Consider the following 27,528-nt stretch of genomic DNA (forward strand, 5'->3'; position numbering starts at 1 on the left):
TATCAAGAGTTTTAATAATCCCAAGTTAACTTCAAATTTGTTTATCCTAAAAATGGTACAGTATTTTTATGAGTGAAATAATATGTTTCTCCAACACAGTAGTGACCAAAAATACTTTAATAAATTGGCTTTGGTCTCCATTCTTTCAAACTTACACTAAGTAAAAAATAAACATTAAAAAAAAACATTAAACACGGACAGATTAGTTTCTCCAACTTCAGTATATATAAATAAAAATGACAATTTAAAAATAAAATACTTAGTTCTAAAAGAAAGAAAGAAAACACTTTGGCCAATTCCTAGTCTCAAAACTACCTTCTAAGGAAAGCTAACCAGTGAGACAGCTAAATTTGTGCTTTCAACTCTGAAGAATTAAAACACATTCACTCTTTCATCTTCTAATGAAAGATAACCTACTCTCAGAAAAAGCATAAGCATTGTTATAGTAAGTCTAGCTCCTAAGTGAAAATTTGGGCTGAGTTACAGTCTACTTAACAACTTAGCTAAGAAACCTCTGAAAATTAGCCATGGATCAAAGAATTTACATAAGTGCAAGACTTTTATCTTAGGACGAAAGGTAACCCAGGTCCTTAACTTCCTTTAAAAAGAACACTGAAATTAAACCTTTGTTACAATCTCAAAACTTTCAGAAGTGTTTCTTAAATATCAAATTTCTCTTCACAGACACTATGTCCATTTTCTTCATAATCTTCTCTTGTTACCACCATATCTTCAAAATCATCATTCTCTGATATCAATTTTCCACCTTCCCAGGCATAAGTAATAGGGCTAAAAATAAAGGTCAAATAAATGAACCCAGATGATTTTACAGAACTGAAATGACAGAAACATTAATTAGTAACAAAAATGTGGCAGTCTCTACCCAATTTGATTTAACAGCAAATCATTTAATGTGTGAAAATAAGCATAAACTTAATAGGAGTAAAGCAAACTCAGAAAGAAACCATGGTCACCACTACAAGTAAGTTTTAATTTTTTTCCCCTGTGCCCTGTATTTATGGGCCTTATGCTTCTAATAAAAAACAAGAATACAAGCAAAAGATCAAAAATGCATAAAAGGAAAAACACTGTCATAACTGAGTCTAACTTCTGTATGTGGCAAAGATAAGTCATCTCATTAATTCACACAGAAACACATGAAATAGCTATTACAACTCCCATTTTATAAATCTGGAAAATGAGGTTCAGAGAAGTTAAGAGTTCAACGAGGATTTAATCTGAAACTGTTTTCACACAGTTTGTGCTTTTGCTGCTATATTCTGTTGCCTCTAATAAATGAGACATTTAGAAAACACAATGCCTGATAAATAGTTATAGGGTAGGATACAAGCAGTAAGTAAAATCAGAGCTCACCTATCTATTAAAACAGTAGATAGACAATAAAGATTTGATGAATAAAGAAATAAAAACTATTTCTGCAGATCCCTTGGCCTGTAACGTGTGCACGACTTGCACTTAAAATTTAGATAAAAATCCAACTGCTTCATATTCTAAGGAGTATTTGACCATTAAGGCTGATAAAAAAATCATTCCAATATCTAAGTTTATTCTTTTATCTGACAGCTGTAACATTAAGTGATCAGATGAAGGCTTTCTTATTAATTGCTATTAACTTTGAAAAAATTCTACTTAAGCTTTAAAACAAAACTCTGGAAGTCATGTACGTGGGCTCATGTTTACAACTCTGCCACTTAAAACAGTGGAGGGGAGAGGGGCATTATTTAGATATGTATTTGGTAAGAACACCTGCCTCCAGGTAAAGAGAAATGGATTTTAGCCTGGTAACTACTATTAACTTATCATAAGGCCTTTGCCAACTCATGAGCCTTTGTTTATTTACAAAGTATGCGGAACAGGATGCTCTGTAAGCCTTTCTCACAGCTCTAAAATTCTATCTTAATTTTTTTTACCACCAATGTAGAAATGATATAGACTTTTTCTCACAAAACAGGGTAGAGGGTATATATAAAACAGTCTGAATTAGGGGGTAAAAGGTGAGTTAAATGTAAAAGTTTATTTTAAATTACTTTAAAACATCCCAAAACAACTTATGAATTGACATAACTTATCTCAATGGTTAAATTCTTTAACTTCTATTCTTGATAGGAACTCTCAAGAAATGACACATCTCAGATGAATCGAATACATTAATAACCTAACTGCTTTGCCTGTAAAAATCTCAGGAATGAAGACTGGTTTACTATAGGGAAATGATCTTATATTAACTGGGTACCCATTGTGTACCAACCATTATGGCTGGTAATTTGCATAACTGAAATGTTACGTTTATCATTTCATTTTTTAAGAAAAGCAAAATGAGAATCCCAAACGTGAAATAAACTTGCCGACGTGGTAGAACTAGCTTTAAACTCGAGTCTCCCTATAGACCATTTTATCTACAAACCAACTTCCATATTTTGTTTCTAAGCCAACACTTACTTTTCAGGCAGCACAACAGAAACATCATAATCTGTTGGAGTGAGACATCGAACTTCTGAGTAAACCCGATCCCTAAATCCCGGGAAAAGGGAATTTCCTCCTGTCAAAACAATGTTCTTAAAAAAATGTGGCTGCATTTCTTTAAAAAACAAAAAAAAAAAAAAAAAAAAAAGGAGAAAGGAGAAAAGCATTAGAAAATCTATTTACTTATCTTTCTGGAAAAATAGGGATGAGGGCAAAGGTAAAGCAATTAGGGATTAAAATTACTAAGAAACCGTAATTTTTTATAACCATATAAATTATATAATTTCTAAGATTTTGTAATGAGGTTATAATTTCTACAAATAAACATATTAAACAGAAGTATGATCTTACAGATCTTTAAAAGGAAGGCTAAGGTGAAGGGGCTGAACTACTAGTGATTTACTATATATATATACATGTAAGCAATGCATAAATGAGTAAAATTCTAGAGGCAGGCATTTGAAAATTAAAACTGGTCTTTCCTAAAATGGAGGAAGTCTCTATGTAGCCTGAGACTGTTAGCTAGTGTAAAGATGAAAAGGTTTTTCATGACATTTTAACTTGGGATTCCAAGTTTCCATGTTATCTCAGTGAGACACATATATTGATTATGCAATAATTAAAACTGATAGTGGAAGATACTCAATCTATAATAATATTTAAAGAATCTTATGTTCTACACTCAGTAAGGTACATGATAACAAACATATAACATGATATGATAAGCCAGTATTAAAAGGCTACTAAGCACCACTAGGAAATTTATCAGGAATTAATAGGTACTGGCCATCCTTCACCTGATGCTTCTGTTCACAAAACAAGAGTACCTTTATATTAACATCTGAGTCTCATATACATTAAAACAGTGCAGTACAAAATGTTTTATATGTCTTGACTGCAACTTTATATAAAATATGACATCAATATGAAATACTGATATGAAAATATCTGTGAAATAACTATATTAAGGTGATGGCATTATTTAGTTTCTTTTTCATTCTTTTTTTTTAATGGGAGGAAAGGACATTGTATGTGCTAGATTTTCTCCAATGCCTAGACTGTTTCCTAAGAACTCGGAAGACACTTTCAAGATATAAAAGTACTCCTAAACTCTAAAACACTATTTAAAGAACAAACCAGTCTAAAAAACCCCAAACAAAAAAACAAAATAAATAAAATAAAGAATAAACCAGTCTCATCAACAGGTAAAAACCATTAAATAGTTAAATTATAAATGTCTATTCTGTCCAAATTTCGCTTAAAACTCTTCTAAAATGGATATAGAAGTTTAATACTCATAGAAAGATGAATTTCTTCAACTTTAAATAGACTATAATTACTTTTCCTATATCAAATCTGTAATCTAGGACCAATAAAGTAAGAATTAATCAAGTACATTATTGTACCTGGAAATCTGCAAATAAAACAGACTCGCCATTTACTGAATTTATTTAGAAGAAACAGGTAACTTCTCTAGGGCTCATAGAGCCTATGTTTTGTTTTTTTTAGAGCCTATGATTTTTTAAAATATCATTATTCCCCAATACTTTATGTATGTACCTTCAGGTAAGTTCTGAATTGAATAGACAATAGCTTCTGGAATTCCCATTTCTTGAATGCCTATATCAGAAGGATTAAAGAGTATTTCTGGAACAGCAAATCTCTCATTGGTCAGACGAAGAATTTGTTCCCCAGATTTATATTTTCCACTTAACACCATCTCTTCCCTTGGCTTAAAGAAAAAAAAAAATAAAATGTTTAAGCTACATTATCTAGCTCACATGACTAATAACATTTAATAATGTGTGATACTAATAGATTAACAATGTTTTGGAAGTTTCAGGATTCTCAAAAGTTAGAAAAATGTAGCCTTCTCTTCTGTTGCTTAAACCACCCAAGTAAACAATTATTGACACTAATATAGCTATTCCCCTAAAGATGATCTGGATTTATTCCACACATTTTAAAACAGAAAGAAAAGAACAGAGGAGAGGGATCTTCATAATCTACCTATAATAGCCTGATTTCAGTTTCTAAAGAACAAAGAACATACTTTAAATGAAAAACACTGTATCTTATGTCTCTACCACTATCTACTTTCACTCTAACCCTGTCTTAGGTGTTTACTGGACACTGGTTTTATTCTATTAGGATTTCCCCCTTCCTTTATACAAAAAGCCTATAAATTTATTATTTATTCAATTTCTACTCAAAATCAGTTTCCAAATGCTTTAAGCAAATACATGGACTGTATCACTGAAGTTCTTTTATTTATTTTCTAACCCACCCACTCTGTGAGCTGTGCTCCTGAAGGGGCTGGAAAAAATAATCTCCTCCTATAACATTCTACATCATTAAAATAATGGTCCCTCTCAATTTTACTAAGAATCATCGGCTCTTCTGGATTCAGTTACAGACGTTCACTTCAACTGACTCCTGTAACAGTTTGTCCCAATCCTTTACTTAACTATAAAAATACTTCAAATACCTGAAAACAAATATTAATAACTTAAAATATATAAAGAATATTCTAGATTCCTTAATGTAATCAGTCATATACTCTCTGTTCAGATTTCAGCTTCCTTAGGCTTTTTCTGACTCCCAAATAAAAAGTCCCTCCAGTATTCTCTACTAGAACCTATATTATCCTTCATATTCTGCATTGTTCGCCATCACACCCGCACTACTCAGCACAGCATAGCACCCAGTACACAATAATTATTCAATAAATTATTGAATAATGGGATGCAAACCAACAATGTGGTGTTTGTATTAGGCATTTTACATAAATTAACCCACTGAACTCTCATACAACCTTGTAAGGTAGGCATATTTCCCTTTTATTAATGATGCAGTTGGTGTCAGTAAGGTTATGTGACTTGCTCAGGATCATCATCTAATAACCTAAGGACACACAATTTATTCATTCCACTATATTGCCTCTCTTAACCTGGATAGGAATGATTCTAATTTCTATCACTTGGAAATTCTATGCTTGAGACATTATTTTTTAGTAAAAACATCCTAAAAGTTACACAGTATTCACAACATTCTAGGAAAAATGAGGAAAACCGCAAATCCCAATTAAAATTATTACACTAGCAAAGAGAATATTATTATTCCTTCACAGATAAAGTATTCTTCCTTCTCAGGTAGAATGGAAAATATATCCTATAAAGCTACAAATTCATTTAAAAGTGACATTGGCTTGAGTGTAAAGGGTATAACTCATTTTGTCAACATTCAAAATAACCTGAGACAGAGGTAGACTTGGAGAATTTCAGCTGACAAAACATGAGAGGTTATCTAGTACACAGCCCTGATTTAATAAAAGAAGATCATGTGACTGATCCAAGATCAAATATCCAACTAGGAGAAAGATCCAGAACTAGCTATACTTGCTGAATATTAGCTCTAAAGCCATTAATTGTTAATATGTAATCTGGAACTACAAGAAGTTTCTGTTTTTAAGATTACAATTCCAAAAAGATTTTTTAGACATAGACAAATGAATTTATAAGGGCTGCTGGGAGGTGCTATTTTAGTCAATGCAGGCCATGATTACTGCACAATCCTCATAAATTTCACTTTGGCACCATGAAAGAAATCATCAGTTTAAATTACAATGGCTCTGCTGAAAGTGGACATTATTATTTATGAGGAAAATTTTATCAATTTAGATCAGCCAAGCATTCATTATTATTTCAGTAGACCTCTTTCTGATAAGAAATAAAACTTGGATTTCTAATCAGTTGTAATCAGTAATAATATTATAGACCTTATTATTATTGTTACTACCATCAATACTAGAAAATCAAGATTGTAAGTTTTTCCTGAGTATTTAAAAATATTCCTGAATAACGTATCAAGGTCCAAGTTTTAACATATCCTAACTATAAAGGCACCCATGTAATTCTTTTCATTTTATAGTATTGTTTTTCTAATTTCATAAATATTTATCAGCTCTCATCAAAGATTTTGATTATCACACAACAGTGAAAACAAGTTAATCAAGTACTAAATTTAAAATAATACATTTCAGGAGTAATCCTAACGTATACAAAATATAACTATTTCTAAATCTTAAAAATCATTAAGAGATACACAATTTAACATGCATTGTGAATAAGGTATAAATTCTAACATTGACAAAGTAAAGATTAAGGCATTATGGCTGAAATAAACATCAACTGGGGGAATGAATAACCACACCTCTATTAGCTCACTATGTAAGGTGCAGGATTGAGAAAATGAGACTTATGACATGGCAAGGAGGAAACTAATAAACTGATAGGCTGTCATTTGCAGGGCAGGAGAGAACTACATTGTAAAAAAGATAAAGATTTCCAAACCTAGTTGATAGTTAAATCAACTGGAATAGAGTTTTTCTTTTCTTAAGATTAAGTTTTCAAACTTAGGCACTCAGCATTTCCAGGGACAGGAACTGAGAATATGGATACCAATTGTTCTTCAAGTGGCCCAGGTGATTTTTAGTCAGGTTTGGAAAAGCTGGGAATTACTGAGACTTTACACAGGGTCCATCCCTGTAGAATTACGGATTACTTTAGCACCACCATTAACTCTATGAGTGCCGTAAACTCTCCATAAAGTTTTTTATCTCTGGAGTGTTTTAATCAGCTCTAATATGAGGATGATCAAATGTGCCTAATGAGAAAGAGGCTTGGTATCTGTATGTTTGGAGCAGTTTTCCCTGTTTTGTAAAGAAAAAAATACACCTTCCATATCCTAAGTGGGACATGGGCTTCCAGTTTCTCTCCCTGGTTCATGTCCAGACAACCTGATCCCATAATCTGTCCCAATTTCCTGACTTCTGAAAGTCAGGCTCAGTCCTCCACAAGGATTTGTTTTTAAGGATATGACACGATGATTTCATTTTTACAAGGCCCTGGGTAGCCTACTCTGAATTCTGATTTGTTTTTCACCTCAATAATCTAGCCCCCCGAAATTTCTTTTTTACTTTCAGGCATATAAAGAAGTATAAATAATTATATTAAACCCATGTATCCATCAACCACTTTAATGCAACTTTTCAAATAAGTTAACATTCCCCCTTTAAATTTGGTATTATCATTCACATACATTTTTATACTTTTACTTCATACTTACAAATCCCTAAACATAAATAATTACTCTGCATACCTTGGAATGGTACATATACTTCTAAAACTTGCTTTTAGATATCATTGTGTTTTAAATGTTTTAGAAACACATTTCTGAGATTTATCCGATGATGCTGTTGCTCTACTTCACTTTCACTGCTTATTTTATAATATGAATATATTAAAATTTATCTATTCTTCTTCCATTAATGGATATCTAAGCTCTTCCCAACTTTTCACTTTTTAAGTATACAGCAACAAATATTATTATAAATGTCTCCTAGTGCAAATATTTCCTTGTGCTTAAATTTCTGACCAAAGATTTTTAACGTCCTAACAGTCCTCATCAAGCCAGTAACTAGAAGGGCAAACTTCACATTTACCCAAACATAGAACTGACAGTTTACCTGAGCTGATCAAAGATAGGGAGAAATTACTTTGTTTTGACAACCAAGATAAACAGCCTCTCAACACTTTGAAAGTGTACTGGATTTTGCCCTTTTCAACTACAATCTGATATCAGACCAAACATGAGTATAATTCAGCCCTGCGTCACTTGTGTCAATAATATTCACACAGGCAAATAACCAACTTATAACTGGACTTAAACTAATTCTTAAGGAAACAGAAAAGGGTTAACCATAATATAGGTAATGATACTGTTAATCTCCAGGTTTGTCCCATGTCCCATTCAGCTGATATTTTTTTCTAAATAACTTTAGTAGAGATATTTACTAATCATTTATACACTGGTGCCTGAAGAAATGGCCACCAGGCAGGAAGGCAGTCATCAACATCTCTCTAAGACTCTGCCAATCCCAGCTAGATACTTTTCAAATCTGACGGAGTGGTTGCTTGAAGAAATATCATTCAGCATTTATAAAATTACCTTACAAGGGGGAGGGTATAGCTCAGTGGTAGAGTGCATGCCTAGCACACATGAGGTCCTGGGTTCAAGCCCCAGGGCCTCCATTAAATAAATAGATGAATAAACCTAATTACCTACCCTGCTTCAAAAAAAAAAGATAAATTAAAAAAATAATAATATTACCTTACAAAAACCCTTTTTAATTGTACTAAAGTCAGGCAAAACATAGTCTATCATTACTGTATTTTCCTCTCCTTTCAACCTGAAAAACAAAATAGAGACTTATGAAATATTTTAACTATGTGTAACACTACCCAAGAATCAACTTTCCAGTTTTTAGATTATCATTATACATACCTGGCAATATCCATGTCTCTGTAAAAATCCTGAGACACATAGCATACATCTTCCTTCACTTGATTAATAACATGTGTTTCATCCATAACATGTAACTGCCTAAACAGAAATAAAAATGGTAAGATGTCAAATGGAAAAAAATTAAATATAACTTATAATTATCATTTAAAATATTTTTTCTGGAATTAAAATTTCAGGTAACTGATCTTTTAAAAATACTAAATTCTTGAATATGTAAAATATTTTTAACCTTATGGAATACTCATTCTATTATTTTATTTAATCTCCAGAACACCATCCCTCTGAGAGAAAACATTATTACAATTTGCAGAAGGAAACTGAAAACAAAGGTCTTAGGTGGCAAGGAATATCAAATTAAAGCACAAACTTTTTCTTCCAATCATTCTGAACAGAATCTTGCCAAAATGCCTTAACTCTAAGCACTATCTTTTCTGATTATAGAAGTATTGTTAGTCAGCAGCACACACTACTTGGCACAAAATAGATGTATAATAAGTTTGTGATGTGATGATGAGTGAATCGAAGAAAACAGGCTTAATGTAAAAATAGTTTTTTTTTAAAGGAAGGGGTTTTTTTCAATAGTTTTTAAAATTAAATTAAAAAAAATTTTAATAGAGGTACTGGGGTTTGAACCCAGGACCTGTGCATGCTAACTAAGCATGCCTTCTATCACTGAGCTATACCCACCCCTCCAATAAAGCTGTTCTTAAAAACAAAAACATGAGGTTATTTCAATTTTTCCCTCTGCACATGGATTACATACTATATGTTCACTTTTTTTTGTTTTAGACTAAATATTATCTCATGAATGTTTTCTTATACAGTAGCATATTCTTTAAAAATATGACTTAATGCCTTATCATGTTCAACCACAGAGATCTATTAAAATGTTATTTATCAATGTTCCTAATGTTGAAAGTTTAGATCAGGAAGGAAAGATACTCATATGTTTATAAACAGGGGCTCCAGAGTCAGAGACTTAGGTTTAATCACAACTTAGTAGCCAAGTTATTTTATCTGCTTGGGACTCAATCTCTTCAACTCTGAAAAGGTAATAAGGTCACCAACTTAACACAGCTGTTAAAAGTAAATCTAATCATACATGTAAAGTATTTAGCATAGTCCTTGTACTCAATAAATAAAAAACATTTTTATTACTTGTATCTTTTTGCTTTTGTTATAACAAATATCCTCATATATACCATATTTCACCTTCACTAAGATACCAATGAGAAGAAAAAGTGCTAATTAAACTATAACAATTCTAAGGTACTAACAATTGGATGATTCATCCCAGTTTCAGAGGTTAAAATGTTAAAAAAGTAAAGATCAGAATCAATGAAAAAGAGGCATTTTAACCTATATCTGATTATCTCATTATTTATTCATACTGTAGGACACAGGATATGAAATACTTTTACTCTCTTGGTATACTGCAAAACTGTTTACCAGAAAAGTTATTTTAAATTATACTTTGACCAGCAGCAAATAGGTATCCATACCACAAATCTACAATATCTTTTGAAACAATTCTATTAATTTGGATTGTAAAAATGGTATTTTAATTTGCATTTTCTCTACTATAAGGTTCTACACAGAATGTACACAAATGCATGTAAAAAATGGTGAAAACTGAATATAATCTGTAGTCTGGTTAACAGTAGTGTGCCAATGTCAATTTTATAATTTTTATATTGTACTAGTTAAATAAAATGTCACTTAAGGGTACACAGGGCTCTATGTACTCTATTCTTGCAACTTCCTGTGTCTATAATTATTTCAAAATAAAAAGCTTTTTTTCAATGTCCTAGAGCTGGGTAGGATGAAGACTGGACAGTGATGGCTAAGGGGAGTAGGCTTCTTTTGGGGTAACAAAATTGTGTGATGGGTATATACACTAAAAACCATTAAACTATATGCTTTAAATGGGTGAATTGTATGGTATGAGAATTATATCTCAATAAAGCTGTTAAAATAGTAATGGTACATCTGAGAGAAGAAAGAAAAAAGGTAGAAGTGAGATCCACTTATTTTCATAAATAACATGGTGGGGCTAAGAGACACTGTCAGTGTCATACTAGCCAAAGTTAATGTAATGAAAACTGAGATTTAAAAATTCTACTTATGTTTTTTAAATATAATAAGTTTAAAATAATAACATTAATAAAATTCAGGAGGCAAGAGAAGAGTTGGGAGATCGCTAAGTACACTAATTCTTCATCTTTTAATAGTGGACAGTAAACAAATATTGGCTAATCCAGAAACAGAAATATCAATATATTAAGGCTTATAGAGATTTTAAAAAATGCAGTTCAAATAGTTTACTTTGTATGGAGTAAAACTGACAAAGAGAAATGGAAAGGGGAGGCAGAGATTTATTTTCCTTTTATACCCTTATTTCCTTATATATATTTTCAAATTAGTTTTACAATGTACATGTACGTTTATACTTTAAAAATATTATTAATATATCAACCCCCTAGAATTTGAAAATGTCTTTTTGGTGGATACTATCACTTCACATGCTAGAAAGCTTTTCAACTTGAACATCATTTGAATTTATATATGTGATACAGTTTTTTAAGCAATAATACAGAATTGCCTCCTGAACTTAGAATTAAAGATAAGGAATCATTTTAAATTACTTTAAAAAGTTCATCCCCAGCATCCCATCCTCCCAAAGAATCAAAGCGAAGTATCACCTGTAAGATATGATTTCCTTTAGATGATTGGTTAGAAGTTTTCCTCCCACATTTATCCTAAAAAGGAAGAATTCAAATTTGATTTAGTTTATTACACATTTCATTCAGTTTTATTTTAAGAAATAACATGAAAATTGAATGCAACTCACCGAATAATTGCTTCTTTTTTCTTTTTACTTCTACAATAAGGAACTATATGTGTAAAGGAATATCCACTATCTACAATGATACAGCATAATTCAGAAGGATTATCTCGGAAATACCTATGTGCACTGAGAGCCCCAGCTATTAAAAAAAGAAAAAATAAACACATTGAATAAAAGTATAATTAAAGCAATAAATAAAGGTAGCAAACTAAGGCAAGCACAAAGACAAAAATTTTATTTATAAAAAATGTTAATTTAAAATAATATTCTTAATTCTGTCAAGTTTTTTACAGTTTAAATTTTGAAACATCACATTTTTGTGGTAAAGATGATAAAAAAGAATAGAGATCAACTTTTAAAGATAAACATCCAATTCATAGGTTATAATAATTATTTTAGTGTCTGAGGTTTTTTTTGGGGGGGGTAATTAGGCTTATTTATTTATATTTTTAGAGGAGGTACTAGGGATTGAACCCAGGACCTCGTGCATGCTAAGCATGCACTCTACCTTGAGCTATACCTTCCCCCTTGTAATAATTATTTTAATAGCAGATAATTTTACTGAGCATTTATTACACGCTGGACACTATTCCAAACTCCATAAGTATGTATGTTTTAATCCTCGCAACAACCCCATTTTACAGAGGAAGAAACGGAAGCACAGAGAAGTTAAATAATGTGCCCAAAGTCCCATGATTAGAAAGTAAGAGTCAGGATTCAAACCTAGGCAGTGTGGCTCTAGAGCAAGGTTTCTCAATTTGGAAACTAGTGCCACTTTAGGCCCGATAACTCCTCGTTGTTGAGGGCTTTACTGTGGGTTGTAAGATATTTAGCAGTCTCTGTGTCCTCTACCTACTAGAGGCCAGAAGCACCCTCCCGGTTGTGATGAAGAAAAATGTTTCCAGACATGGCCAAATGTCCTGAGGAGCAAAATTGCCCTGACTAGAAATACTGTTCTCAAGATTATACTCCTATTATAGATAGTATACTGAAGCTTACATAGACTTAAATTCAGCAAGCTAAATATTTGAATACTTTCATTGTGCAGTCACATAGTGTAATTCTAGCCTTTAATAAACTTACTTCTAGATAATATTTAGATTGCTTTTCCTCATATTGGTAGACTGAGTTAATAACATTATTTCAAACAATAATAACAACAGCAAACACATCAGTGACAGGAAAAACAATTATCTTTCAGAGATTGGAAATATGTGGCTAGTAACTTCATTAGGGAGAAATATCATGTTAGTAAAAAGTTAAGGGGGGAGGGTATAGCTCAGTGGTAGAGTGCATGCCTAGCATGCATAAGGTCCTAGGTTCAATTCCCAGTACTGCCATTAAAAATAAATAAATATATAGACCTGATAACCTTCCCCCACCAAAAAATAAAACCAAACAAGTAAAAAGTTAAAATGAGAGGAGTCTGACCAGATAATCCCTAAGGGTCCATCTAGTTTTTAAATTCCATGTTTTATTTCCTTCAAATCTAAAAGAATGTCACGTAATATTCTTAGATTTTAAGTGTTTCTTTATTCAGTTCATATCCATATTCACATAACTTAATTTTAATCAAAACTGTAACTCACCATTTACTCTCAATACTGCTTGGAACTGGTATTCTTCAAATAAGATTTCATTCATTGATTCTTGAATTGAAGTGAAGTTAAAATATGGTTCTGTGATAATAATATTAGTATCTAAAAAATCAACCTATGAGAGGAAAAATATCCCAAAAGTTTTATAACTTTGTAGTTATAATTATAAACACCTGTTTTACATATATACACAAACTTATTTAATCCTTACAATAATCCTAAGAGACAGATATTATTATTATCCCCTTTTAATAGGTAAGCAAACAGAGGCATAGAAGAGTTGAATGAGTTACCAAGGTTTGTATAACTAGTTAGTGACATACCTAGGATCTGAACTGGAAAAGTCTGGTTATAGATTTCATGCTTTTAACTATTATTTAATTTTAACTCTCTTAATAGTAGCATGGATAAAATGATACTGTCAAATTGTTTATAAAGACAATCATGCAAAAGTAATGAATGATGTAACTACAAGTATTGGGACTGTTGTTATTTTGTGTTTAAAAGTTGAAAGGCAAGAAGCTTTAGAATATTAAATGTTTACATAATTCTCTCCCACACACTCTTAAGAAGCATTAAAATTTGAACATTCCGTATACCTAAAGTCATGCTAAAGATATTAAAAGCACAAAAATTTCACATTGTAATATTCACACATTCAGATATATGATCAAAAATATTTTATTGTGAAAATAAAAATGAGATAGTGAACTGGCCTAATAATAGCAGAAATCTGAAATAAAATTTTAATCTTAAGTTTCAAAGACTATTTCCTCTCAACCTCAAATTCTACTTCAAAATGGAAATTCTATTCACTTGCACTTATTTAGAGAATCAAAGCTAAGCACAGTAGATTAAGTGACTTAAATATATATAAGAAACATTAAAAATTTTATAAATCTTAAAATTTAAATTCTAATATTTCATTTGAATAAGACACGGAAATAGAAATTTGAATACATACTCCAATTTGTTACCTGATACATTTCTTTTCCAAAAAGGTAATCCCAAACTTGCCTTTGAACATCCCAATTCACCAAGTAGCCCTAAAAAATTTGTTTTATAAATTAATTATCAAAAATATTTGAACAATCTTTAAAAATCAGACTAATATATTCTAAATCACTGCTTTCTATCTATTTATGGTTACCTTCATGAGGCTAGTGCTGTTTGAATTTCAAGCCCTCTATACTGTTATGTTTTTCTCCTTTTTTTGAGAGGGGGGAGGTATGATTTTCTCCTTTTAAAAATTCTAAATATTACAAATTTACAATAACCAAAATGTCAAGGGTTCAAAAGACACATCAATAAGAGGAGATGCCTCTCTATACTTTTCTTTTTTTTTAAACATTTTTTATTGAGTTATAGTCATTTTACAATGTTGTGTAGAATTCCAATGTAAAGCACAACTTTTCAGTTATACATGAACATACATATATTCATTGTCACATTCACATTTTTTTTTCCGCTGTGAGCTATGCTGTGCTATACCGTATAATCTTGTTTATCTATTCTACATATGCCTGTCAGTATCTACAAATTTTGACTCCCAGTCTGTCCCTTCCCACCCACCTCCCCCTTGGCAACCACAAGTTTGTATTCTATGTCTGTGAGTCTGTTTCTGTTTTGTATTTATGGGGTTTTTTTTTAGCTTATTTTCTTTAATATGTTCATTTCATTTCACTTTACCATAAACAAGTAAAATTCAGTAATCACAATCATTAACTAAATCATAGACATTTATTTTTACTCTTATTTTTAGTTTTTTATTGAAGTATGGTTGACTTTATTTCACTGAAATATAGTTGATCATGGTCATTTATGTTTAAGAAGACAATTTACAACAATTTTTGGTTGTAAAAAGATCCTACTGAAAATTTAAATAACTTCTCAGATATTTAAAAATATTTTCATACATAAAAAATCTTGTGTATATACACTTCAAATCATCTTTAAACTTAGGCCTTTGATGCTAGAAATGACATACAGTTGGATTACCTTCTGAAAAGGAAGGATGTAAAAGAGTCCAGAAGGGTCCTTTATTTCATCGATCTGGTTAGCAGTAAAAGTTTTAAGACGTGCTGTTTTTGACCTGAACTGACAGTTAGGAATAACTCTTTAAACAAACAAACAAAAATATATAATTACTTCTTAAATACCTAGTTCCTAAAAATACATTTACTTCACCACCACCCTTGATGTCAAAAAAAACATCCAAAACCAGTGTTTCTCATTTTGTCTTCAAATAATATTTTAAGTCTTTTTTAAAAAATGTTTTAGTATATAACAGGTTCTATACTGGACCCATTATCTTTCTCAAATAATCCTCAAGATATCCTCACAGGTGGGTATTGGTTCTGCCACTGCACACATACAAAGAGGGGTTTAGGTAAAGTTCCTGGTCCTTCTGGGTTTAATGGGAAATTTCCTAAGACCATCCTGGTAAAAAACCAAAAATTTTCAAGTTTAAAATTCTAGCCATAAAATTAAGTGTCCATGGAGTCAAAGATTTTCAATCAGCAAGGTGCTGTAGCGTAGAGAAGTAGGAAGTAGTTTGAAATATGGTTGCTGCCCCCATAAAGCTTAAAATCTGGTCAAGAAGACAAATTAGAGCCATTATCAACTACACGTGTATCCGTATAGGGGTGGGTGGGTGTGTGGGGTGTGTGTAGGTACATACGTACGTTTACGTACATATATACAGAGAGAGAAAATAAAGGGGAGCTGAATTTGTCACCCCAAAATATGCCACTTTGGCATGAGGATTATTTTGAGCTAAAGGCAATCAAAACCCTTGCGTTAATTGGGATAATCTGTAAAAATGTTTTGTACCTGATAATTTCACTTACTATATGGTCATTTTCTCTATACGTTTAAATAGTCTCTGAGGACAAGAGTCTTAAAAACTGCATTGTAGTCAATCTTATGGTTGTATTATAATTCGAGTCAATTTACTATTCTTGAGTATTTAGCTTGCTCCCCCGCCATTTTTGTTACCATACAGGAAGCCCAGATACAATATCCAGTATTCGGTATCTAATCTTATCAAGCACTTCTAAATTATTCCTTAGGTAACGGATAACAAAATTGTTGTCAAAGAATAAGAACATACACATTGCCAAAATGTTTTCCAGAAGACTAACAATTTATATTCCTATGCAATTTGTCCTTTTAAGAAAGAGGAGGGAAGCGAAAAAAAAACCCTTGTGAATATATTAAAAGAAAAGTGTGCCTCTAAATATGCTTAGTCTTTATTCAGATATGTAAATTTTATGAAAGCCACTGCAGTATTTGTTTAGTTGACTCAAATCAACTAGGTCAGCTAATGAGCACTTCTAAGGGCTTAAGTACAAAGCCTTCAAAGTCTCCAGCCACTGAGACAGTGGTTTTTTCACTTTTAGGAATCATAAAACTTTTTGAGGATCTGATTTAAGTTTTAATCGCGGTCCCAAGTAAATGCATATACACATAAAATGCTGCCCACAATTGCTGAAGGTTCAGGAACTTTGTGTACGGACCCCTCTGTCAGGAATCGCCTCCTTAGAAGCCTGTTTTCCTGAGCTATTTCCTGTTACGAAACGAAAAAAATCGTCCCACTTCCGGGGCCATAGAACCCCAAATTAATACCAAAGTCCCACTTCAAATCATCCCAACTACCCAGCTCCAACCAGAGCATCCCTCTGGCTGAGTTAGGAGGCGAACACTTACGATACATTTTCATGGCTGTAGCCGATTTTGGCGTTATAAGCTCCGTTATCCAGCACTAGGGTCGTCATTTTTTCATGAACAATGCGGTCGTTGCTGTCTCTTCCCGACCCTTCTGCTCACGCTTTTTCCGGCACTCTATGGTTTGCATGGACGGAACGTAAGGGCGCTTCCGGTCTCCCTTAGCAACTGAGGCCGCCGGCAGCCAGAGATTGCGCTGTCGTACCGCTTCCCAGCAAGAGTCGTACTGCGTTTTTAACCCTAACCTGTTTGCGTCGTGGCGAGAACCAATAAGACGCGAGGTGCTAAGTGCTATTTTGCCCAACGTGTATTTGTTCTTTACTTTGCAGGTTGGGTCGCTCCTGCGAGTTTCTTCTAACCCTTTAACGAATCAGCCCTTTGAGGGGGCGGAGGGTGGGGATGAAGGGGTTGTGGGTGGGTGTGTGTTCGAATAGTATTGTTAAGGCAGTGACATTTTTTTCAAGAATAAATTGCAAAACCATACGCAGTATGGAATTGGATATGAGGTCTCTTCAGCCTTATTCCCCACCATTGCCCACCCTACTGTTGGATCCAACCACTCTGAATTACAAATACGCTGTTTAGTAAACCGCCTTGCCTTTTTATTCACGCTCACACTCAACCATGTCTGTTTGTTCTTCAGGACGGAGCTGTGTCTTTCTTATCTAAAAAAGCTTCTCTACATCTGACATACTCCCTCTCTGTTCCCCTTCCTAAAATTAGGTGCTCCTCCTATGTGTTCCCGTAGTGCCTTAGGTTAACTCCTATCATAATGTATAAGAGAATAAATTTATATTGGAAACCGGACTTTGCCACAAAATGTCTGTGTAACTTTGGGCGATGAAGATGATAATGGTTAATACACAGCGCTTAATGCGTGCGATTACACTGTTCTAAGAGCTTTATGTATGTTAACTAATTTAATCTTTACAATTTATTAAGTGGATACTATAACTGAAATCAAAGATAGTTAAGAGTGCAGTCTCTGCATTCAAATTCCTGGTTCAAATCCTCACTCTGCCACTATATGTCTTGACATGTTATTTAACCTCTCTATACCTTAGTTTCCTCGTGTGTAAAATGGAATAATATAATCCCCCCCCCCCCGGATTATTTTATGAAGAGTAAATGATTAAAAGTATCTAGTAGTAACTAACATCATCATCATCATCGTTTTTATCATATGATCGTTCTGTTACCTTTGCCGTAGATGGCAAACTCCTTGATGTCAGGTATGCTATTGTCTATATTTCCTTTCTATCAAAAAGTCATTGAAAATCCAAACCTAGTTATGTCCAGTTTCAGTCATTCTATTTTCTCTAACTTAATATTAAATTGATAGGATCCCTTACTAAAAACAGGTAAAGAGTATTTTATCACTCGTTTATCATTGAACAACCATCATTTTCATTCATCTCGTCTTTTAAAATACACTCTTTCAATCCTATCTCTCTCAGATATAAGGCCTCATTTAAGCTTCCCTTTTTGCTTTCCTTAATATTTATGTGTTCCTGGATCAAGATCATTTTTGTTCTTGGCTCCAGCTATCATTAAATACTAATAAATCCTAAAGCAGATTTTCTACCCCCAGCTGTACACTGAATGTTTCTTTCCAGACATCCTGAGATAAACTTAAAGGTAATAAATCCAAAACTGAATCTTATCTCCAAAACTGTTTTTCTTCCTATATTACTTGTCTCAGTTAGTGGTGTACCCAATATCCACCCAGTGCCCTAAACTAGAACACTCAGTTACCTTCAATCCAATCCTTGACTTAATCTCTGGAATTTGTCCTTAACCTTTTATCTCTACTAATATTGCCTTATCTCACCAGAAATAGTAATGTCACTGCCTTCTCAAGACTCCTGTCTCCATTTTCTTCTCATTAGATTTGTTTTCTGTAATGCTAGCCCATTTATCAGCAAATATTTTTCTAAATCAGAAATCTGACCATCTTCATTCACCACAGAAGTCTTCCATGGCTTGACATTGCCTATGAAATAATGTCCTTACGTTTGCAATCTCATCCCCCTTCAACTTGTCCTACAGTGTGCTGGTAAATGTTAAATAACAGGTATCGAGGAAAAAAAGTCCTGATTTGTAGTGTTTACCACTTTCTGTAGTAAAAATACTGTCACACTTTTCCTTAAGTCACCAAACAATGGAACACAGAAATGGGAAGATATGGGCACAATTAGTTTTCCTGAGCCAATATGAGCCAGCTCCAGCATGGACTGTACAGGAAAAGCTTTAACTCTATTCACCTTCACATCATATACTCTCTCCTCCCCAGTTTTAGCACCAATAATCTCAAGTATGTAAGCATTACTTTTTATATACATGAATATTTTGGCAATGTGTAATATTAAAAGAGTTAAAAATATTACTCTAATATATAATGAACTTCTGACAGATTTAAGTCACATTAATGAGTGAACTAGCATTATACTCTCTCTTGTTGGTTCTTGCATTAATAAGTTAACAAATTTTTGATGCACATTCATTATATATTTGTATGACAGTTATGTTTTTAATTTTTTTTAAATTATACTTTGAAATTTAAATAGCAATGAACAAAAATGTAAATTAATTTAAAACAGAATTAACGGTCGCCTTATGACATGTGTTCTCTCAATCAAGGAAGAGTAAAATTGAAATTATTGCCATGTATTTTCCTAATAAAAAGATACTACAACTACAGTTATTAATCTGACCTGTACTTTATTACTTTATAAAGTTATTACTTTAAAAAGTAATGGAGGCTATAAAAAGCCACTTGCCTGGGGCGGAGGTTTGGGAAGAAACTACTATCACCACCCACTCAGAGGATGGTGGATCATTTCCTTCAGCCAGAATGCTTGCTGCTGAAATTTCTTTATTGCTTTATTTCCTTAGTACTATGAGAGAGAACCACTGTCTCATAGCACTTTGCTTCTGTTTTCAATTATGCTAATGATAATAATAGCATTATTAGAGTTTCCCATATGCTAGGCACTTTGTTGAACATTACCTATGCATAATCTCATTTAATCTTCACAAAATTCTGAGTTAGGTACTATTATCCCCAATAGATGAGGTAACTGAGACAGAGAAAGATTAAATAACTAGCCCAAGTTTACACAGCTACAAAGTGGCTGAGCCAGCTCCATGTCTTAGCATTAGGAATTTATCTTCCATGTTAGGTTAACTTTTTGATAGCAGGAACAGTTTTTGTTTGTTTTTTGTTATTTGTTTAGGCTACCCTAGTTACTTGAATTGTGCATCCTTTATAGTACACGATAAATGTTAAGTGAGGAAATCATCACCTCCGTGTATATCTCTTTTCCTTTGCTTGAAAACAGCCAGGTTATTGGACTATGTGTAAAATAGCCCCTCTCCACACACCCCCCACACTTATACATCTTTTTGATACATTATTAAGAGCTAGTGTAATTTTTCCCCCCTGTTTTAGACATCACTAAGTGATCATTTTTGTTGTGGGACAGCAAGCAGGCCGTTGGAGGCATGATGATGCTCAGGTTGGTAAAAAGAATTTACCAGAGATAAAGTCTTGGAATAGAAAGGAGTTTATTAGGGGTATGCCGTCATAGACAACAATGGGCCACACGGAGGAGAGGTGCCTGTGTGAACACCAAGGCGAAAAAGGGAAAAGTTTAAAAGATACGCTGCTATAGGCAATACTGGGGCACACAGACAAGGCGTGCCTGCGTGAGCACCAAGAGCTGGTTGTTGGGATCTTTCATATGATAGGGTCATAAGGTGCCTTTCAGCTTGTGCACAAGGCTCTAATTGGTTGCAGGTGAGGTAAGTTCAGGGTCTGTGAAGGGCAGTGGGGTTTATGACTGATAAGGTGGGCTGAAACAAGCCAGTCTGGGCTATTGTGAGATTAGGCATTACCTGGGGAAACACGCCCAAGGAAAGAATGTACTTCATCTTTTGAGGGATCACAGGCAGACATCTGAGAGCCCAGAAATGGGGGTTGTTGGATTTTGAAAGACATCAGTTGGCCCATCTCTGTAAAACGTTGGTTTGGGGCTGGATGCGGTGAATGTGTACAGCTGTAATAGTTCTCCCTGCTATTTCAACAATTTCCTTCCTTTATACAGAAATTTTTAAGTGAAATTTTACATCCTTATTCCTTTAGATACCACAACCTAGTGAGGTGGGTAAGGCTGATATTATTAACCTATTGTATAGATGATTAAACCAAGGCCAAAAGTAAGTAAATTATCTTCTTCAGGTTAACACAGGTAGAAAAATACTAGAGCCAGGACTTGAGGACTTGAATCTAGGCCATCTAGTTTCCAGGTCCTGGACTCTATTAAGACACATTGTCAACTTTTACTTCCCATGGGATCTCCAGGGGAAACATGAAATCACACCATTTAGCGGGGGAGAAAGCAAAATATCTAGGCTAAGAACAAACAGGCAAGAATATGAGGAAAGCTGAATAGGTAGGGAGAGCAAAGCAAGCAGGGCAGTTTGTAGAGCAAATTCTGAGGAAATGAAAAAGAAGCAGGAAGTGGATGATGCATTCAGTGATGGAGACGGGAACAAGACTGGAGGGTGGGTGTGAGGTCTAAAACCTAGCAAGGTTCTGGGATTGGGAGTCTAAACACCCGAAAGCTTGAGGGCAGTGGACTCTCGAGGCGAATGCGCGGGAGGCGGAGCAGCAACCCTCCGCTCCAGCCCCGAGCCTGCGTTGCCCCGCCCCCCGCCCCGCCCCCCGCCCCCGCCCCGCCCCGCCCCCCGCCCCCGCCCCGCCCCGCCCCGCCCCGAGCCCGCGCCGCCCCGGCCCTCCCCCAGGTCTCCTAGGTGATGTTGCAGCCAAGATGGCGCCGGCGAAGGCCCTGGCTGCCTGAGCGCGATGCTCCCGGTCCTTGGCAGCAGCGGTGGCCTCGGCCGGGGTCTCGGGTCTGTCCCGAGCGTGAGCGCTCAGGCGCCTCTCCTCCGGCCGGGTTAACCCGGACACAGAGGAGACGGCCGCGAAAAGAGGAAGCTGTGAGGAACGGAGAGGGAGCGCGCCGCCTCCCGCCTCGGCACCATGGCTGGGCTCATCAAGAAACAGATTTTGAAGCACCTCTCCAGGTCAGTCAGAGCCTTAGGCGTGGGGACCAGTCCGCCTCCGCCGTAGCCGGGACCCGAGGCAGCCTGTGGCTTTGGGGGCGGGGGATACTGGCAGCCCAACGGGAGGCGACCTTTGGGCTCCCCGCTCCAGTCGGGGCAGAGGTCGCTGCCCCGATTCTCCCGTCCCTGGACCGGTTCGCCCCTGGACGGGTTCTCCTCTGGCTGGCTCGCGGAGGGGCGTGTTGGGCGCCTGGGGGAGCGGTGGACTGGGATCGTCCCCGACGCGGCGTCTGGGGGCACGGGGAGGACTCCTTGAGCGGTCCTGCGCGGAGGCTGGAGGTGGTCTGTCGTTACCAGGTGCCTGGTGTGTGGCAAGAGGAACCTAAACTCGGTGCTCGCCTCGGTTCGAAGCTGAGTGGTTCCGTTAACCGAGGGCGTCTGGCGCAGTGTGGGCTGTTAGGACTGAGACTTGTCTTAGTGAAATGTTAACCTTGTTATTGTTCTGAGTTCACCCTACCTCGCGGTTCCCAGTATGATGCATTAAGGGTGTGCCTGTTTGCACTGTTAGGATTTGTTTTAGGTAATCAGAGTTACCAGCTTTGTCAAGTTCTTTCTGGAGTCGTTTTAGCCTCACATCATTCTTACAGAACAGTTTTTTTGCTTTTTAAAAAAATGAGACCCATAAATTCAGGGAGTCAACATCTGTGGTAATAAACCCTAAGATTTGTCATTCTTTCCGTTTCATAACGCAGGCAGTTTTAGTCAGAAACATGACTCAGTAAAGCTGGCAGTTTGTTACTGCCCCTGGCTTCTCCATGTTTGCCTCAAGACAGGCTAAATGTAGGATCTTATTTCTAAGTTGTTAACAGTGCCAAATTCAAAGTGCTTGGTTATAACCCTTTTCTCTGTAATATTTTTTCCCCTTTAATGGAAGTACTGGGAATTGAACCTAGGACCTCGTATGCTAAGCGTGCGCTCTACTGCTGAGCTGTACCCTCCCACCCCCTTTTCTGTTATTTTTAAGTTAATGATTACTTTTAACTGATTTTAGGAAAACATTAGGGTGTGACGATATACTTTCGTAGTAAAGACTTCTTGATTCTCCAAGTTGTTGTATACCACGGGTTATGTATTAGGGAACAAAATCAGTATTTTCTGTGATTCAGCAAATATTTTCCTCACTTATTACATTGAGTACGATATAGGTTTGTTTTTTTAAAAGCAACAAATTTTAGCAGCGTTTATGAATATACATTTCTTAATATTGTCGCTAATTGAAAAGTTTAAAATTGTAATTATGGTCCGATAATTATTTTATTTTGGAAGATTTTATCTTTATTGCTGTTTTTTATAATTTAAGTAAGGTCTGACGTATCAGATGTCCTCCAGCCTTTCTCATACTCAGTTCCACAAGAAAATTCAGACCTGTAGAAAATGATTTGGATTTCTATTTTCTCACTCTCCCAAGCATGATAGTACATAGCTACTCTAGATACATGTACATAGTACACTCTAGATGCACGGGAGAAAAGTTTATTTAGTCAATGAGTGCCTTAGGGCATTAGAGTTTAGTTCTCTTGTTGAACTCCCTTAACGTGAGAAAGACTCTTAAAAGTTAGTAGTAGAGGTAATGGCTCTACGTCACAAAACAGACACACTCAGAATTGAGTCTTTAGGATTACTTTTTAATCTATATGATTGCTAATAGCTGTGTTGTTAATAGTAATGATTTTTTTTTTTTGAGATGAGTTTATCAGACACTTGAGTTTTCAGTTATTTCATATATCAAAATTACCTTAAGTCAGGTGATTGAATAGTATCAAATTCGTATTCTTGGTTAATATATATGTTAGTGCTGTTGCTGTCATGTCATCTCCTAAGAAAAATACAGTTATTTATAAATCTAAAGTATGACAATAAATGTAACAAGGTGGGTGTTGTGATAAATTATAGTTATTCAAGTGGGAATAAACTTTTGAAATTACCTGAGTCAAGCTTAATTTTACGGATTATCTGGTAATGAAGAGGCCACCGCATGGATCTAATCATCTGGGTACAATTTAATACAGTTAAAAAGGAAAGACTTAGAACATACTATCTTCCAATAATAAACATTTCATATGGCCAGTGAATGGAACCCATGGCACCTTCTTAACAGAGGACTTAACCTGACCCTACTTTTCTCTGTGGCATTCATCCATACTTACCTATTTGCTATTTGTCTGTCTTCTCCATTGAATGCAAACTCCATGAGGACAGGGTTTTTGTTTTTACAAATTTTTATGTTATTTTTCTTTTATTTATTTTGTTTTTTAGCAGGTTTTTTTTTTTGAGTCCAGAATAATATAGGCACTCAACAACTATTTTTTTGAATGAATTCATGAATGACAATGAGCTCACTCTCCCTCATATTACTGTTTTTTAAAACTGAGAAGAGACTATAAGCCATCAATATCATCGCAGATATTTGGTCTGACCAGTTTAACTGTGGTTTGGGGAAGTCATGGATAGTTGAATCATTGAATTAATGTGGTGCCTTTGGTGTCCTGGAAAGGAAAATGGACCCTTTGTATAAGGGGTCTTCCAGTAAGGAAGACTGTCTAGGAACTAACAGGAGAAAGAGTGATTACACTGAGCCTTGAGATTGAAGTATAGTGAAAACTGTCAGATTAAAAGCAGTGTTGCTCAGATATAGGGGCTTCAGAAAATGGTATATTTCACTAGTATATTTCAGGGATGGGTCGGGTAGGCGGCTGTTGGTAACTAGAGGGGTAGAGGACAGGAATGGTGCTAAACATCCTACAGTGCACAGCACAGTCCCCCATAACAAAATTATTTGGCCCATATGTCAATAGTTTTGAGGTTGAGAAACTGGTTTAAAGTATACATATGTCAGATGACTGAACTAGGGCACTGTGCCAGTTAAGATTATATTGTCTGCAAACAACAGAAACCTGGTTTGTTTAACTTAGGTGAAAAAGGAAGTGTAACAGAAAGTTATTGGGGTGGGTCACAGAATCTGGAACTAGCCAACTCCTAGAGCCTCATTGGAAGAGTTGTTGAACATCAGCACTATTGACATTTGGACAAGATAATTCTTTGTTATGAGGGGCTGCTCTGTGCATTCTAGGATGCTTAGCAGCATCCATCTCTGGTTTCCATCTGCTAGATGCCACTAGCCATTTGTACAGTCTTGACAGTGAAAAAATGTCTCCAGACATTGTCAAATTTCTCCAGGGAGACAAAATCACTTCTGGTTGAGAACCACTGCTTTAGGGTGCTCTCCCATCATTCACAACTCCCAATCTGATCTTTTCTATTAAGTTTCAGATTCCTGGGACAGAGAAACTGTTTGACTCAGTTCTGTTTATCTGTGGATCAATTAGCAATGGCAAAGGGTTATGCAGCAAAGATATGGTCATGGGGAGAACTATTTCAAGTCAGGCTTGCTGCTCCACTTGATGTCTTTAATAAACATTGAACTAAATTAGATTTCACAGGGCCTCATTTGCTGTGTTAAGAAAATTGAAACTGAACTTCATCCCAGGAGGTGACTGCTAATAAAGGATTCCTGACAAAAGAGGGACGTGATCATTAAAGACACATGGTTATCAGTTTGGTTTGGGGTCCAGGGTTCAAGAGCAGTTGTCTGGGGTGGGAGTAGAGCATCTACAGAAGGGCTTTGATTAACTTCGGTGGAAAATTAATGTAGAAGGATATCAGTATCCCACAAAATTAATGGAAAGGTTAGAGAAACAGTCTTGGGAAGGGACTGGATCCAGACCAGCTATAAGGATCTAGGTAGGAGAAACTACTTGACCTTTTACTAGATGCTTTCCCTAAACAGAGGGGAAGGAACAAGTACTAGTGGAGGGTGGTCTGAGAAGCATGCTAAATATTTATAATATTTGTTAAGGAGATTAGGAGGGGTTGAGCACTTGTAGGATCTTGTGACTGAATGACAAAGTGATGGGAGGTTAGAGCGCCTCACAGTGTGTTGATGGGATGGCTTAGGCTGTGTAAGGGGGGTGGGGCAGCAGCTGATAGCCTGAGGAGAAAAGGAAAGAACCCTCAGAGGATTGGAAATTTTACCTATGTAGATGAGCAGTTGAGAAAAACAAATGAGAGAACTGGAAAGATTGGTTGTTTCGTCTGAAAGTGTCATATAAAAGTTTAAGATTTTAGATGTGGGGTGGAGGGTGGGAAGGGACAAAACTGGGATTTCAAAATGTAGAATAGGTAAACAAGATTATACTGTATAGCACAGGGAAATACATACAAGATCTTATGGTAGCTCACAGAGAAAAAATGTGACAATGAATATATATATGTTTATTTATAACTGAAAAATTGTGCTGTACGCTGGAATTTGACACAACATTGTAAAATGACCATAACTCAGTAAAATATGTTGGAAAAAAAAAGATTTTAAATGTGGATTAGGCCTAGCTTAGGGCAAGGTGTCAGAAGAAGCCATGGAAATGAATTGCTAAAGAGAAGTGAAGGTGCATGTAATTGGAGATGGATACTACTGAGTATATAATTGTTCCTGTACTGGACGTTCTTAAAAAGAAATACAACATAGATTATTTAGACTGTCAGAAATTATTTTCTAAAATGATTATTTCGTATAATTATTGATAGGCTGATTATTTACATAATTTACTTTTATGTTAAAGTTCAGTAAATAATTTTTGAGAATTTATGTGTACCAGGTTCTTGAACCCTGGGCATTAGAGATACAAAGATGGGCAACACATTATCTCAGCTCTTGGAAAACTAAAGTGATTCCTATTCTGTCATAAGAAACATGAGTAGGATCACTATATGTAACTTATTTCTAGAACTATACTGCCATGTGAAATTTGTGAGATTTGGTTTACTCGGATGAGGCAATTGGGGATTTTTTTGAAGTAATTTTGGATTACTTAAATTGGCTTATTCTTTTAAAAATAATATCCAATAATATTGATTTTTGACACTAGATAGCTAGTTTATTTAACAAATATTTACTGAGTGCTGCTCTGTAACAGGTACTGGTCCATAGTGCTGGGGCAAAAATCCCTGTCATCAGTGGAGTTTACATTTTAATCAGAGTTGAGAGTAAATAAATAAATAAGTGAAGTACGTTATATTAGTTTGTGATAAGTGCTATTAAAAAAAAAAAAAGAAACATGGGGGAAGGGGATAGGAAATTCAAGGAGGTGGTGATGAAGTTTGCAGTTTTAAATCTGGTGATTGAGAAGGTCATACTTGAGAAGAGACCTGAAAGTGGGATGGGAGCAAATGCAAAAATCCAGAAGTGGAAGCTACTTGTCATTTTTTTTTTTGGGGGGGGAAGTGTATTGAAGCCATCAAAATAGGTGAAGTGGGATACAGAGTGAGGTGTGTAGAGGAAGATGAGATCAAAGAGAAAACAAGGGCCAGATCTTGTGGGAC

At 35.2% G+C, this 27,528-nt stretch overlaps 2 protein-coding genes across 5 annotated transcripts in view; one reads left to right on the forward strand and one right to left on the reverse strand.

Moving 5' to 3' along the window:
* Nucleotides 1-99: 99 nt before the first annotated feature.
* Nucleotides 100-17,162, reverse strand: ACTR6 (actin related protein 6). 2 transcript variants are annotated; one of them, XM_010962775.3, is made up of 11 exons: nt 17,005-17,162; nt 15,295-15,412; nt 14,274-14,342; nt 13,288-13,411; nt 11,702-11,837; nt 11,553-11,609; nt 8,830-8,928; nt 8,656-8,734; nt 4,045-4,216; nt 2,461-2,599; nt 100-789 (listed from the first exon to the last, which is right to left on the reverse strand). In XM_010962775.3, the coding sequence occupies exons 1-11, from the start codon at nt 17,070-17,072 to the stop codon at nt 660-662; spliced, it is 1,191 nt and encodes a 396-aa protein (XP_010961077.1). In that variant the 5' UTR covers nt 17,073-17,162; the 3' UTR covers nt 100-659. The 2 variants fall into 2 exon arrangements, with proteins under 2 accessions (XP_010961077.1, XP_074231343.1); XM_074375242.1 differs by having other exon boundaries at nt 15,295-15,388; nt 17,005-17,147.
* A 4,662-nt stretch (nt 17,163-21,824) lies between these two features.
* The window catches only part of BLTP3B (bridge-like lipid transfer protein family member 3B), a 95,125-nt gene continuing 89,421 nt past the window's right edge, over nt 21,825-27,528 (forward strand). For 2 of the 3 annotated variants that reach the window (XM_045522458.2, XM_010962773.3), the window contains exon 1: nt 21,830-22,110. Coding sequence is in view for 2 of the 3 variants with exons in the window: in XM_010962773.3 (XP_010961075.1) it covers nt 22,067-22,110 (44 nt within the window). In the remaining variant the exon portion in view is untranslated. Of the gene's footprint in view, nt 22,111-27,528 lie in introns of all 3 variants that reach the window. The other variant, XM_074375243.1, reaches the window with a different exon arrangement.

The sequence above is a fragment of the Camelus bactrianus genome, chromosome 12 (assembly GCF_048773025.1).
Source record: "Camelus bactrianus isolate YW-2024 breed Bactrian camel chromosome 12, ASM4877302v1, whole genome shotgun sequence".
Lineage (NCBI taxonomy): Eukaryota > Metazoa > Chordata > Mammalia > Artiodactyla > Camelidae > Camelus > Camelus bactrianus.

What these genes read in the sequence shown, in the direction of transcription:
- ACTR6 (XM_010962775.3), bottom strand. Translation starts at nt 17,072, where the DNA reads ATGACGACCCTAGTGCTGGATAACGGAGCTTATAACGCCAAAATCGGC. An exon ending in TTGGAAAAGAAATGTATCAG is followed by an intron (nt 13,412 to 14,273) that starts GTAACAAATTGG and finishes TTCCTCTCATAG; the next exon opens with GTTGATTTTTTAGATACTAA. An exon ending in AGCAGTATTGAGAGTAAATG is followed by an intron (nt 11,838 to 13,287) that starts GTGAGTTACAGT and finishes TTTTTTTAATAG; the next exon opens with CTGGGGCTCTCAGTGCACAT.